Source organism: Triturus cristatus, chromosome 3_2 (assembly GCF_964204655.1).
Source record: "Triturus cristatus chromosome 3_2, aTriCri1.1, whole genome shotgun sequence".
In the NCBI taxonomy this organism is placed as follows: Eukaryota; Metazoa; Chordata; class Amphibia; order Caudata; family Salamandridae; genus Triturus; species Triturus cristatus.
Window position 1 is genome coordinate 206,920,113 of NC_140584.1, and position 15,372 is coordinate 206,935,484.

General features: G+C 46.1%; 1 protein-coding gene across 1 annotated transcript in view; it reads right to left on the reverse strand.

Moving 5' to 3' along the window:
* DARS1 (aspartyl-tRNA synthetase 1) overlaps positions 1 to 15,372 on the reverse strand; it is a 416,054-nt gene that overhangs the window by 131,139 nt on the left and 269,543 nt on the right. Inside the window, exon 8 of the mRNA XM_085647532.1 lies at positions 6,690 to 6,770. Coding sequence (XP_085503658.1) covers positions 6,690 to 6,770 — 81 coding nt within the window. The remainder of the gene's footprint in view (positions 1 to 6,689; positions 6,771 to 15,372) is intronic.

The following is a 15,372-nucleotide window of genomic DNA, read 5'->3' on the forward strand; positions in this document are numbered from 1 at the left end:
TCTAGGGGAATATTCCCCAAGAATGCCATGGAAGCCCCCAGTTTGCGAGTTGAATGCGCATTTGGGGAAATTGTTAGCGTACGTTTTGCTTTCTGGTAACATATTTGAATGCATTTTACTATCCGTCTGGCAATTCTAGCTTTGGAGAGGGATTGCCTTTATGAGGGGATGAGAAAGCTACAAAAAGTTGTTTTGTTTTTTCTAAAGGCTATAGTCCTGTCTATGTAATAAAGTAAAGCTCTTCTGACGTCTAGTGTGTGCAGAGCTCTTTCTGCTACCGAATGAGGGTTTTGGAAAAATACCAGTAACTCTACTGATTGCTTAAGATGGAAAGCAGAAATTACTTTTGGAAGGAATTTTGGATTTGTCCTGAGAACCACTTTGTTACGATGTATTTGTAAGAATGGTTCTTGTATGGTTCTTGTATGGTTAAAGCCTGGATCTCACTTACTCTTCTGAGAGTGAAATTCACATTTATGTAAAGGCTCAAATGTGGGACCCATGAGTCTAGTAAGAACAATGTTAAGGTTCCACACTGGAGAGGGTGGTAGTCTGGGTGGAATTATTCTTTTGAGGCCTTCCATAAAGGCTTTGATAGCGGGTACCCTAAACAATGACAAATGTTGCCTGTTTTGTAGGTAGGCTGCAAGGGCAGCTAGATGTAATTTGATTGATGAGTATGCCAGATTGCATATCTGCAGATGTAGTAAATAGCGGATCATGTTCCGAATTGAAGCATGTAATGGATCTATTTTGTTGTTGTTGCAGTAAATGACAAATCTTTTCCATTTAGCTGCACAGCAAGCTCTAGTAGTAGGGCGTCTGGCTTCCTTAATAATATTCATACTTTCAGGTGGGAGGTTAAGGTAACCGAACTCTAGGACTTCAGGAGCCAGATTGCTAGATTCAGTTGCGCTGGATCTGGGAGCCTTGTGTCTCCATGGTTCTGTGTGAGCAGTCTTGGGAAGAGACGTAGCTTCTGGTGTAGAACTACAGAGAGTTAGAGGAGTGTTGTGAACCACGGTAGCTGTGCCCATGTGGGAGCAACTAGGATCATTTTGAGAGACTGTTGCATGAGCTTGCGTACTACTAGCAGAATGAGTGGGAGTGGCGGAAAAGAGTACGCAAATCTGCCTGACCAGTTCATCCATATCGCATTGCCCTTAGACAACGGGTGTGGGAACCTGGCGGCGAAGGTTGGGCATTTTGCGTTTGCGTGTGTGGCGAACAGATCTATGTCTGGTTGTCCCCACAATTGGAAGAAAGGTTGAAGAACTTGCGTTTGAAGTTCCCACTCATATATCTGTTGAATCTGTCGACTTGACAGATCCGCTATCTGATTGTTCACCCCTGGAAGATGTTCTGCTAGCAGATATATTTTTTGTGGAATGGCCCATCTCCATATGCTTTGCGCTAGATGAGACAGTTGCAAAGAATGTGTTCCTCCTTGTTTTTGTATGTAATACATAGCTGTCATATTGTCTGTGCGGACTAGGACAGTTTTGTTGAGAAGATTTGGGTGAAATGTTTTTAACGCTAGAAATATTACTAGTAATTCTAGGTAATTGATGTGGAGCGATTTTTGTTGAGTCGTCCACTTGCCCTGAATTGTGTGGTGTAGGAGATGGGCTCCCCAGCCGGAGAGTGATGCGTCTGCTGTTAGCACTATCTGTGGAACCGGCTCTAGGAACGGCCGCCCTCTGGAAAGGTTTTGTGTGTTCCACCACTGCAGAGAGCAATGTGTGCGGCTGTCTACCAACACTAGATCTGTAAGTTGACCTTGAGCCTGGTTCCACTGACGTGCTAAGCATTCCTTTTAAGGTCGCATCTGAAGTCTTGCGTGAGGTACAATGAAAATGCAAGAGTCCATCATTCCTGTGAGTTGCATGAACACCCTCGTTGGAAGGGAATGCTGTGGCTGAAATTTGGTGATGAGGGTTTGTATACTGGCTATCCTGGTTGGATGGGATATACCAGAGCTTTGGAGGTATCTATTGTGGCCCCTAGATACTGATGTACATGGGAGGGCTGAAGATGTGACTTGGTGTAGTTTACTGTGAACCCCAAGTTGTGTAGTAGCTGGATGGTTTGGTAAGTGTGATGGACACACTGGTTGTGTGACTTGGCTTTTATGAGCCAGTCATCGAGGCATGGAAAGACATGGATTTGTTGTCTTCTCAAGTGTGCTGCTACTACTGCAAGGCACTTTGTGAACACTCTGGGTGCTGTGGTCACCCCAAATGGAAGGACTTTGAACTGATAGTGTTGTTCGTCCAACATGAATCTTAAATATAGGGAGCAGGGTGTATGGGAATATGGAAGTAGGCGTCCTTGAAATCTAGTGTGGCAAGGAAGTCGCCCTGTTGAAGTAGCGGTAGGACCTGTTGAAGAGTGATCATGTGGAAATGATCTGACTGTATGTAGAGATTTAGGGGTCTGAGGTCGAGTATTGGCCTTAGGGTGCCGTCCTTTTTGGGGATTAGGAAATATAGCGAGTAAACACCTATTCCTTGATGCTCTAAGGGAACTATTTATATTGCATGCTTTTGAAGCAGTGAGTTCTTGTTTTAAGAGCGTGAGATGTCCCGTGGACATTGGACTGTAAGTTCCAGGCAGTAACCATACTGGATAATTTGTCTTACCCACTTGTCTGTAGTGATGGAATCCCAGACAGGTAGGAACTGTGATAGTCTCCCTCTGACCAGAGTGGAATGGTCTGGAGGGAGTGGTGGGAAGTCACTGCTTGTTAGCGGGGGAGGTGCGAGTGTTGTTGTTACCTCGGCCTCTTCCCCCTTATTGTTATTTCCCCTGTATTCTCCTCTAAAATATCCCCTGTTGGGGGATGTTTGTGTGGTGTTTTTGTAGGAAGAAGAAGCAGTGTCTGTACTGATGTTCTTGGATGCTCCTGTATAGAAGGAGCGTCTAATGGAATCACGTGTGGATGGAGACTGCAATGCTCCCATGGATTTAGCAGTCTCCGTGTCCTTTTTCATTTTTTCTAGGGCGGTGTCTACAGCCGGTCCAAAGAGTTGTTGTTGATTGAGGATAGTTGTTTGTATCTCTTGTTTGAAGCCAGAGATGCACAACCAGGCATGTCGTCTGAGTAAAACGCTAGTGTTGATGGACCTAGAGGCAGTGTCTGCTGCATCAAGGGCACACTTAATTGATGCATTAGTTACTAATTTCCCCTCCTGAATTAAATCATTGGCTTTGGTCTTATATAGATCAGGTAAATGTTGCAATAGTGTTTCCAGTTGGTCATAGTGAGCCTTATCGTACCTAGCAAGTAATGCCTGTGTATTGGCTATCCGCCAGCGATAGCTGCTTGGACAGCAACACGTTTGCCGAAAGCATCTAATAATTTAGACTCCTTGTCTGGAGGTGCCGCATCACCGGAGGTCTGAAAATTGGCATGTTTCCTAGCGTTAGTTACCACTAGGGAGTCGACCCTTGATGTAGGTGGGATCATCGGGGGCAGGTCTATATTTCTTCTCAATTCTGGGAATGAGAATTCTAGCCCTAACAGGGTCCTTGAATATGTCAGGGGCATGTTTAATGACACCTTTTAACATTCGCAGGGTTTGTACAGTCTTTAATGACTGTTCAAAAGTGTCTATTAGAAAGTCCTCCTCTGCTGGGTCTGAATGCATTGAAACCCCATGGTACTGAGCAGCCCTATGTACAAGCTGACTAAAACCAATATTGTCATCTGGGGGAGATGGCTTTGTTGGGTATGCATGGGGATCAGGGAGGTCTTGAGGATCTACTGGGTCATCAAAATCATCCCAATCGTCCTGTGGTACGTCTGTGTTGTCATCAGGGTCAGTAAAAGGGTCATTGTTGCCTCCCCCATCCCCTAAATCATCATCATCCTGTGGTGGTAGTGAGTTTGGTGGAAGTATAGGAGAATGTGGAGGAGAGACAGGCTTATTAGGAAGAACAGGAGAAGAGGGTCATAAAGGTGAAGTGGCACAATCTTTCCTTTTTACAGGCACTGCAGGAGTGTCTGGGGTGTCCAATTTCCTCTTCTTGTGTGGAACAGCAGCCACATGCCCTGTTTTGGGGTCTATGTGGAGAGTCTTTTGTTTTGGATCAATGGGATCCAGTCGAAAAAGTTCTTCCTCTTCTGTAGTCGCCTTGGGCGCCGATTTCTTCGGGTCCGAGCAAGGTTTGGATTTCTGCTCCGGAGCCTTGGGAGATGGTTTTGAGTCCTTCAGCTTCGATGTGGAAATCGGAAATCTTTTTCGGTTCCGAATGTCTCTGTTTCGGACCCGATGCCTTATCTTTCTGCGACGAGGTGGTCGGTGACGACGTCTTTTTGGGAGTGGGCTGCGCTCCCATCTTCGGTGCCGATGGCGGCTGCGGGACACTGTTATGCGGCTTGCTCAGTCCCGAGCCACTGGACGGCTTGTCCCTTATCTTTGGAGCAGGGCCCGGGGGCGGGGCTTCTGAAGCTTGTTTTCAGTCGCGAATGGGGCCAGTAGGCGAAGTCTTGACCTTCTTTTTGTCAGGTGGGGTTGGGGTAGGGGCAGTTGTACTCACTCGTTGACCTGGAGTGATGTGGTCGTCTGAGTCAGAGTCGTCTGCTTCGGACACTATCTCGAGATCCTCCAAATCCTCCTCCGGGACATCGGGCCTTCATCGAAGATGTCCACCGGTGCCGGAGCTGCTTGCTGCGCCATGATGTGTCGTCGGGCCCGGCGATCACGGATGGTCTTTTTGGATTGATAGGAGGCGCAGGCCTGGCAATTAATCTCGTCGTGCTCAAGCGAGAGACACAGGTTACAGACTTTGTGGTGGTCACTGTGTGGAAATTTAGCTCCACACTGGGGGCATTTTTTAAATGGAGTCCTTTCCATGAGCCGTAGGCCCGAACGGCGTCGATAGGCCCAGCAGCCTGCGTCGATGACCGGAATCAAATATTTGAAGGAGCACGTCGAAGATCACGCGATCGATAACAATACCGTCGAGTTTATGATGGTTTGCATGTCGAAAAGGTTTGGAGAATATGGTGCCGAACCGGAGCGCAGAAGTTACATCCGAACCCGATGGCGGAAAAAAAAAACAATCGGAGGATGGAGTCGATGCCCATGCGCACTATCGTCCAAGGGAGGAGTCACCTATCTTGTGACTACAAAAGACTTCTTCCAAGACAACAACAAGGTGCAAGCATTCGAGCCCAACACCGGATGGCGATCTATGCTACAGTATGAATTCCGCAGCTCATATGCCTCGAACATGGCATTTTCCTCATCTTATGAAGAATGGTCCCAGATTGTTTTTTACCTACACCAATAAAGCTGAGGCACAGACTCATGCTGAGGACCCAGCACTTCACTGGCAAGATAGGAAAACCATACAGGTTAAATCTGCCATTTACACATATAGATAGCCTCCTAGCACATGGTCTGTGTGAAAGCATTCTGCCTGAAACAACAAGCCTTGGCAGAGTCCGATTTACTGCCAAAGGCCGTGCGCAGTGGGGGTTAGGCATAGAGTTAGGGCCTGACCACAGTATATAATGTGCACAATAGCCATGCAAACCATAACTCGCACACCAAATGCAATGCTTATAGTTTGTCAACATCAATACCTGTAAGCGCAAAAACTTAAAAATGGCAATCTAATGAAATTACAAATACTCACATCACTAAATAATACAACATTCAAAGTAGTCTCCTTCTAAGTGTTTGGGATTATGTGATATGTATCTGCATCTGTAAAATTGATTACATTTGTAATGGCATCTTTCACATCGAGGATGAGGTCAAACATTTCACTTGGTGTGCGAGTTATGATTCGCATAGCTGCTGTGGCACTTGTGGTTCTAACCATAGCTTCCGAATTTCAGTGTCTTTTCGGTTTTAATTCTCAATCATAACTGAACTTTAACTGGGGTTTTTTAAGTAAAGCTAAAAGTTAAAAAAAAAAAAAAGAAATATGTTAAGGTCTTCTAACCAAAACGGACCACAACTTTCAAGACTTTACTTCCTCTTATTCCTTTAGCCCCTCTCCTGGAGCATAGCTACTTTGCCATCTTTTTGACTGGATGACTTGTATCCTTCCACTACTTACATCCAGAAAACTGCTTATTTCGTTCAGCACTCCGAGCGCATGTGTTTTTCTGCTATCTCTCTTGTGTGCTACTTCCCCCCCAATACTCGCGATATTTCCACGCTCTTCCCATTCCTGACCGTTATTCCCTCTTTTTAATTTTTATTCTCCCCAGTTAGCTCTTCATTTGCTACTCCCAACTGCTTGTTGATGCTTGTAAAACCCCTTCCCCCACTGCACCCTTCTGCCATTTTAGAATAGTAAATTGAAACAAAAAAACAAAACAGCCGCCATGTTATGATACATGCAAACATGGGTGGAACTGAATGCTGATAAAACAGATAGTAACAGTTAAATAAATAACTACAATTTTCTTTCCTTTTTGCCGATGCTAAACAGCATCAGCAAAAAACACTGGCAAAGCCAAAAAGTGAGACTACTGGCTTACTTTGCAGTGGTTGTTACTTCTTGCCTCTAAACTTATGAAACAGAAGAGACATTTATACATCAGTCAAATGGCACAAACCTGAAATAAGGCTGTGACCTCTTTTACAATTTAAAATGTCAAGATGTACTGCTAGAAAAAACAAAGTAATGCAGCGCTATAAATAAAGTTTCAGGTCAGGAATGGTCACCTCTTCTCCTTCAGTTTCCGGCCTAACAGCATCTTCCAGCTGCAGGGGCAAGCGGGGCTCCGCCAGGCTGATCACGTAGATCTGAAAGAGAGACCAAGCAGGACTGTGTGAGAACAGATGGGAAGAAATAAAAGGTTTAATAAAATACCTGTTTTTGCAATCTGTACTGCAGAAAAAGGAGGAAATCCTAATCCGAAACTGGGTTAACCCTGGTAATGAGATGTAACCAGATGGTTAGTTACATACATGTATTCTCTGAGTAGTAATATAGCACGCAAAACTGAATGCACTATCACACTATATTCGAAACAATGGGCTATTCGATTTTATACTTAATATATCATAAAACAATACGTTTTGAATGTGTTTCCGACCTGGAAACATACACTGCGTCTCTCAACGTGCAGTATCCTGAATAACAAGCATTGGTAATGCATCAGTTTTGACTATGTAATGAATAAAGAGCTGTTTTCATCAATCATTGCCCGTGATAAGGAAAGAGCTCCCTGACAGATAACATGGGAGTGGAGAGGATATGGAAGAGCGGCTAGAGCTGCTGACTCGAGAGCGGGGATCCCAGTTCGAGCCTCAGCAGCGCTGTGCAATATCCTGTGATTCTATGCAAATCACGTAAGCTCTACGGGTGATAAATTGTTATATAAATATGCTGCAATAGTAAAAAACAAAACTTTATGAAAATATAGTTCCACCAAAGCGGATGTTGACAGTATTTCGGCGGCGGGAAACTGATAAGAGAGGTAGATGAGGAACAAACATTGGTAAATGCAGGAAAATATGATACAGCTAATAGAAATGGAGGAAATGTAAGTGGCACGCACAGAAACCAATGAGAAGCCAGGGAAGAGAGGAGGCGGGATGCAAGTCCCTTTTAAGTTTATATTAAAAACTATAGATTTCTCAAGCATAGCACAAGTGCTATGCAGGTGAATCCTAAAAACAACTTTGGATAAAGGAACAGAGTCGGAAAGTACTCTATTAAGAGTACCTCTGAGTTGAATGCTGTGTTCTTGCTCTTCATTTCTTTCTCTCTTTTTTTTTTCGTTTACAAGCCCAAGGAGTTGGATCAAATTAAGAGACTGAAGTAGAGTTTTCAAATTTTAGTGATGCAGAAGTAAGCCAAAGAGATCCTTGAGAACACCTTAGCAAAAATTAACTCAAGGGCAGGGCCACTGAAATCATGTGATTGTGCAGCAGTTGCGATTTTCGCATAATTATAGATTCTAGCTCAAACTGTTCAAAAGTTACTAATAATGTACTGACAGGTGTTGCTGCTAAGTGGGAGTCCCTTTGCAAAGCTGGACTGGTCATCTTTCTGTTGCTTACTGCTAGATTTGGGTTTTAAACTGGTACTAATGAGGTGCAACCAAAGCCCAGAAAGTTTAACCGAGTTTAAAAATAGCAAAATAACGTAGTAATACTATTATAAAATGTGGCGGATTATGCCGCATAATTTGCCTTTCCTTGACACATGATTTACTCAACCCTGCCACATAATTTGGCCCTCTCCTGCCAAATAATTGCAATGGCCCTACTCTAGGGCAGACATCGAGGTATGGATATTAAAGAAGGAGTACTTTTTTGCTACCCTATATATTTTCAACAAAGGGATGCACTTGGGATTCGATTGCCATTACCTTGAGCCAGAATGAATGTCTTCAGAGCTCTTTTCGAAGGCATGCTTTCCAATCTTTTATTGGGTGATCTATTCAAGAGATCATCCCGAAGGCTAAGGAGGATTTTGATAGCTTAGCGGTGAAACAAACCACCATAGTTTAAGAGAAGGAATATGCTACTTACCAGTATGCATCTGTTTTTGGCCTGTAGAGCTGCAGATCTACACACTTGTGCATAGATCGTCATCTGGTGTTGGGCACGGGTGTTTGCAGTTGTTTTTCCTTTTGGAAAGTCTTTGGAAGTCACGAGGTCGGTGACTCCTCCTTTGGATCGTATTGCGCATGGGCTTCGGCTCCATCCTCAGATTGTTTTTCGCCAGCAGGGAAATGATGGAGCGTAGTTATAAACAGTGAAAATGCCCATGTGTGTTGTATCTAAATAAGATAAACTGGAACAGATAAAGGTAGCCGGGGAGGCGGGTGGCCGTGTGTAGATCTGCAGCTCTACATGCCAAGAACAGATGCATACTGGTAAGTAGCATATTCCGTTCGAGGCATATGAGCTGCAGATAACACACTTGTGCATAGATTATATAGCAGTACCCACCCTTAGCGGCGACCACCCGTATCTGTTGCAGTGGTTTGAAATAATGTTTTGAGTACAGCCTGGCCCACACTAGTTTGTTGCTTAGTTTGCACATCTACACAATAGTGTTTAGTGAAAGTGTGCGGTGTTGACCATGTAGCTGCTTTGCAGATATCATCTAATGGAATGTTTCCTAGAAAAGCCATTGAAGCCCATATTTTACGTGTAGAATGGGCTTTAGGGGGAACGGATAGTGTTCGTTTTGCTTTGTGGTAGCAAATCTGAATGCATTTGGCAATCCACCTCGTGATCCCCGACTTGGAGATGGGGTTGCCCTTGTGTGGTGGAGAGAAAGAGACAAACAGTTGTTTGGTCTTACGGAAAGGTTGTGTTCTCTCGATGTAGTAGAGTAAGGCTCGTTTGACATCTAGTGTGTGGAGAGCTCTTTCTGCAACGGTCTGTGGTTGCGAGAAGAATACTGGTAGTTCTACAGATTGGTTTAGGTGAAAGGGAGAAATGACTTTAGGGAGGAGTTTTGGGTTGGTACGGAGAACCACTTTGTTATGGTGCATTTGTAGAAAAGGTTCTTGAATGGTAAATGCTTGTAACTCACTGACCCTTCTGAGGGAAGTGATGGCTACGGGAAAAGCGGTTTTCCACGTAAAAAATTTGAGTTCACATTTGTGCAGTGGTTCGAAGGGAGGCCCCATTAATCTGGTGAGAACGATATTTAAGTTCCACACAGGCGAGGTTGGAACTCTGGGGGGAATTATTCTTTTAAGGCCTTCCATGAAGGCTTTAATTGCAGGTACTCTAAAGAGTGATAGATGTTGCCTGTTTTGTAGGTAAGCTGCTATGGCTGCGAGGTGCAGGCGAATGGACGTATAGGTTAGATTACACCTTTGTAGGTGGAGTAAGTAGCCTATGATGTGTTGAATGGAGACGTTTAGGGGATTGATGGTGTTGCTGTGACAATAGACAACAAAATGTTTCCACTTGGCGGCGTAGCACGCTCTAGTGGTGGGTCGCCTAGCTTCCCTGATGACGTTCATACAGTCAGGGGGAAGATTTAGATAACCGAATTCTAGGATTTCAGGAGCCAGATCGCAAGGTTGAGCTGAGCTGGGTCCGGGTGTCTGATCTCTCTATGGTTCTGGGTTAAGAGGTGTGGAGAGAGGCGTAATTTTTGGTGCGGTACTACAGATAGTTCCAGCAGTGTGGTGTACCACGGTTGTCTGGCCCAAGTTGGAGCTACTAGGATTAGTGTGAGGGAGTGTTGCTGTAGTTTGCGCACCACTAGTGGAATGAGTGGGAGAGGCGGAAAAGCGTACGCAAATCTGCCTGACCAGTTCATCCATATCGCATTTCCTTTGGACAATGGGTGTGGATATCTGGCAGCGAAACTTGGGCATTTGGTGTTTTCGTGGGTGGCAAAGAGGTCTATCTGTGGATGCCCCCACATCTGAAAGTACGGGTGTAGAACTTGTGGGTGGAGCTCCCACTCGTGGATTTGTTGTGTTTGTCTGCTGAGCAGATCTGCCATAGTGTTTTGGACTCCTGGGACGTGCTGAGCTAGGAGAAAGATTTTCTGGGGTATGGCCCATCTCCATATGCTCTGTGCTAGCTGAGAGAGCTGTGGAGAGTGTGTGCCGCCTTGTTTTTTAATGTAGTACATGGCTGTCATGTTGTCTGTGCGGATTAAGACTGCCTTGCCTGAAATCTGTGTTTGAAAAGATTTTAGGGCTAAGAAGATCGCTAGTAACTCCAGATGGTTGATATGGAGTAACTTTTGTCGATGCGTGTGTTAGTACTATCTGGGGAACCGGGTCCAGGAACGATCGACCTTTGGAAAGGTTTGTGGTGGTCCACCACTGCAGAGAGCGATGGGTGCGACCGTCTACCAACACCAGATCTGTTAACTGACCTTGGGCCTGGTTCCATTGGCGCGCTAAGCACTCTTGGAGAGGACGCATCTGGAGTCTTGCGTGAGGTACTATGAAGATGCAAGAGGCTATCATCCCTATTAGTTGCATAAACACTCGAGTTGGAAGGGAGTGTTGTGCCATGAATTTTGCGCGCAGAGCCTGAATGCTTGTAATCCTGGCAGGATTGGGGTAGGCTAGCACTTTTGAGGTGTCTATGGTGGCACCGAAGTATTGTTTTATGTGGGATGGTTGTAGATTGGACTTTGCGTGGTTTACTGTGAAGCCCAGTTGGTGAATTAGCTGGATAGTGGCATGCTTGTGTTGTACACACTGGCTGTATGAACTGGCTTTTATTAGCCAGTCGTCTAGGAATGGGAAGACATGGATGTGTTGTCTCCTGAGGTGTGCTGCCACTACTGCTAGGCACTTGGTGAATACTCGTGGTGCTGTTGTGACTCCGAACGGGAGCACTTGGAATTGGTAGTGTTGGCCGTCCACTACAAATCTGAGGAACTTCCTGTGAGTGTTGTGCACTGAAATGTGGAAATAAGCATCTTTTAGGTCTAAAGTGGTCAGGAAGTCGTTTTGGGAAAGCAGTGGAAGTACCTGCTGAAGCGTTACCATGTGAAAATGGTCTGAGTGTATGTATTTGTTTAGGGGCCTGAGGTCTAGGATGGGCCGCAGAGTCTCGTCCCTTTTTGGTTTGAGAAAATATAGGGAGTAGACCCCCATATTTCGTTGGTTGGTAGGAACGTGTTCTATCGCCCTTTTCTGTAGGAGGGAGATTACCTCCTGCTTTAGTAGTGTTAGATGTTCTTGTGACATTGGGCGTTGTCTGGGTGGAATGTTTGGGGGGGTAGATATTAGTTCTAGGCAGTAGCCTGACCAAATTATTTGTGTTACCCATTAATCTGAGGTGATGGTAGCCCAGACAGGGAGCAAATTTTGGAGTCTGCCCCCGACCGGAGTGGGATGGTCTGGGGGAAGTGGAGGGAAGTCATTGGGTAGGTGCGTTGGCAGAGCGGTTTTATGTTTTATAACTCCCTTTATAAAACCCGTTGGTTTTTTGGCTTTATTCGCGCTGGTTCGTTGTTTGGAACTATGCTTGGAAAAGTCTGATTGTTTGGTCGGTGCCAAGATGGATTTCGGCTTCGAAGTGTCGGTGCCGGTGGCCTTGTGTGCTTTTGTCGGTGCCTTAGATGGTGTCGGCACTGAGGAGCTGGAGCTGGTTCTCGACACCGAGTGTTTCGGTGCGGGGCTCGGTGTCGAAGCGGAGGCCATTTTCTTTTTCGGTGTCGAAGAGTGTTTATCGGCACCGACGGCGGGCTGGCTTGAGTCCGAGCCGCCGGAAGGCTTAATCGGCTTCTTTACCGGGCCCGAAGGTGCGGTGTGGGAAGCAGTGTCTTTGGTCTTGCTTAGGCCCTGAGGCGAAGGCGTGACCGAAGCCTTTTTCGGTGCCGGCGAGGGTGTGGGGGGGGGGGGGGGGGGGGGGATAGATTAGTACTCCCGACCCTCTGTGCCGGAGTGATGTCCTCCACATCTGAATCGTCAGCTGCGGAGGCGCTGACGAGTCCCTCGTCGGTGTGGTGTTCTTCTGGAGCGTCGACGCCTTCCCCGAAGATGTCGTTCGGAATCGCCGTCGACGAGTGTGCCATGGTTCTTCTGGCCCTTCGGTCTCAAATGGTTTTTTTGGACCGGAAGGACTTACACGCCGGACAATCTCGAGCCTCGTGTTCAGGGGAGAGGCAGAGATTGCATACTTCGTGGAGATCAGTGTGGGGGAACTTGGACCCACATCGAGGGCACTTTTTGAAGGGAGTCCTTTCCATTAGCCAGGACCGGAGCTTAGGTAGGCCCGAAGGCCGTCGTCGACGACCGGAATCGAAGGTTTTTGCCGATGAGAGGCGCGTTGAGTGGGGAGATCGCGATCGAAAACAATACCGCGAGTTGGGGTGAGGATTGCGCGTCGATCGTTGAACTGGAAGCTGTTCGGAATCGGAGCGCGAAGATCACATCCGAGCCCGATGGCGGAAAAAAACAATCCGAGGATGGAACCGAAGCCCATGCGCAATACGATCCAAAGGAGGCGTAACCGACCTCGTGACTTCCAAAGACTTTCCAAAAGGAAAAACAACTGCAAACATCCGGGCCCAACACCAGATGGCGATCTATGCACAAGTGTGTAATCTGCAGCTCATATGCCTCGAACATAAGTATTTCAATATCTGGGAAGAAAGGTTGTGAAGCTTTAAGAATGAGAATTATCTGTGCCACTGACCTAGCTGGCTACCTGAGAATATCCCTGCCTGGATACAACCACGCGGAGAACCCCCTTCTAGGGGAGGTAATAACGGTGCAAACAACTGTCAAGAAACCTCTGGTGGGGCCTTTACCAACATAAATGCCTTCTGACTAGAGCTTCTTTACTGCTATTACTGACTGACTACTGCATGTCATTTATGGTCTGGGCTTCCTTCAAGACCCTATGTGGAAAATGGCTTCCAGAGAGGAGTCTTCTCAACGGGGAACGAGAGAGTTTGGAGAGAAGGCTCTGCAAGATATACATATATGTACTGTTGTAATGCAAAATGTGTTACTGCTTTTGAAAAGGTTATCATTCTCTCACTCTCATGGCTGTATGCATTGTTCATGTGAAAACAAGGAAATCGCCTTTGTCATTAAACATGTTCTACCGTGGAAGCCTAAGCTGTGCCAAACAATATTGAATGTTTCACTTGGCAGCACTGAACAGGACACAGAGGGTCCACATGACCCCCCCACAGGTGAGTGCAGTCATGATCTTAACCAATCCACCACGACGATTCCTTCCAAAGGTTGGTCAGGGATGCCCACAGACTAGCATGCTGCTAATGTGGTCAATGCAATACTGACCGGAGCTGGACAAATGATTCACCACCTTTCAGACAGACTAGATGGCCCCACTAGGGTTGGTGCAGATTTGGAACAAGCCCCCTCTTCAAGGGATGGGCATGCCAGCGGCAGGTAATCACAGTTTTACTACCAGAGTAACCAATATATAATCTTTCTCTAAAAGACAAAGGGCTTAGGATGGAAGTTGGTTGGCACGGTGACCCCCACCTCCTCCTGTCATACTGGGGGCTGATTTGTCCACTAGGTGCACGCAATCTGGATAGATTCGGTTCTTCAGAAGCTGTGCTAGTTTCTGTAGTTGACCCTCTCAATCTCTCAGGTCAGTATAATTGTTCTAGATTGTGCTGGGTTTGTGGGGGTATTATTGGTCTTCTGGTATCTAAAAACCATACTGACAAGGACCCAACCACGTGAGGCAGTGCATGATTTTAGTGGGCTAGTTGCCAGGCATGTACTATATCACTTGCCGTGGGAAAGACCAGCACCATATTTCAGGGAAGTGGAGCAAATGTCAGGGAGAGATAGTCATAATCGCTGCTTCACTTTCCTCTCCACTTGCTCTGCTTTCGTGAGTGCCGTCATAGGTTGTTCCAAACTCTGAAGTACTCTGTAGCAGGAGATAGTGCTTCCGATGACAGTGAGGCCACAGCATCATCACAACCCCAGTTAAGGGATCCATGATTACCAGCTGCAGGAGCCACAGCCGCCAGCCCAGCACCAGGCCCTGCTGCCAGAGGCTGCAGGTCCCGAAGGTCCCAAAGGACAGTGGGGCACAAGCTGCAGGACACCCAAAAGGAAACAATGTAGCAAGCCACACTACCCTATGGCAGCAACGTCAGACTGCTAATCAATACCTACTATGTAGAACACATATGACCATTTCCTCAAAATGGAGGACATTTCAGTACAATGAAAAATGTATTATAATATCCTACTTCAAGAAATAAAAATAAAATAGGCATATGGGACTGCCTAAACCAACACAGGCACACATGCCTGCACCCACCTCTATGCCTCCTATACTTCACCTTCAGTTTACAAATTTGGTCAACAGATAGGATGCTGAACGGGAAACAGAGCTAGGCCATCTGCAATGTTTGGAAGACATTTGGACCAGATGTACTATAGGTAACGCACCAATATTTTTGTGTGACTGTCTTTGTCCAATAATGTTGGAATCAATAATCAGCCAGCATTGAATGGGTGGTGTTTAGGTTATGTTCTGGCATAAAAAATAAAACCACAGGTCAATCCCTACAATGGTTGCCTGATAAGGAGGGGCACTGATCGAATAACCAGGTTTTCAGATGCTTCATGAAGGTGGGCAGTTTGAGCCAGAGCACAAACTGTACGGTATCGATTTTCATAGCTTGAGTGTATCTATGTAGGAAGCACCATTGCCATATGTCACTGACTTAGCTTTGGTAGCACTATAAAACAAATCAAATGCATGTGAGAGAGAGAGAGAGAGAGTGGTTATGGAGACTTGAAGAGCACTGTTAAAGGGTGGTAGGGAGGGAATCCGTAGAGAAGGAGGTCATTGGGGGGCGCCAACAAACATTGTCGCACTGGGCGACACCAGCGCTATAGCTGGCCATGCATCCACTTTTGAACTGGCACTACACGAATAACGGTGACATAACATA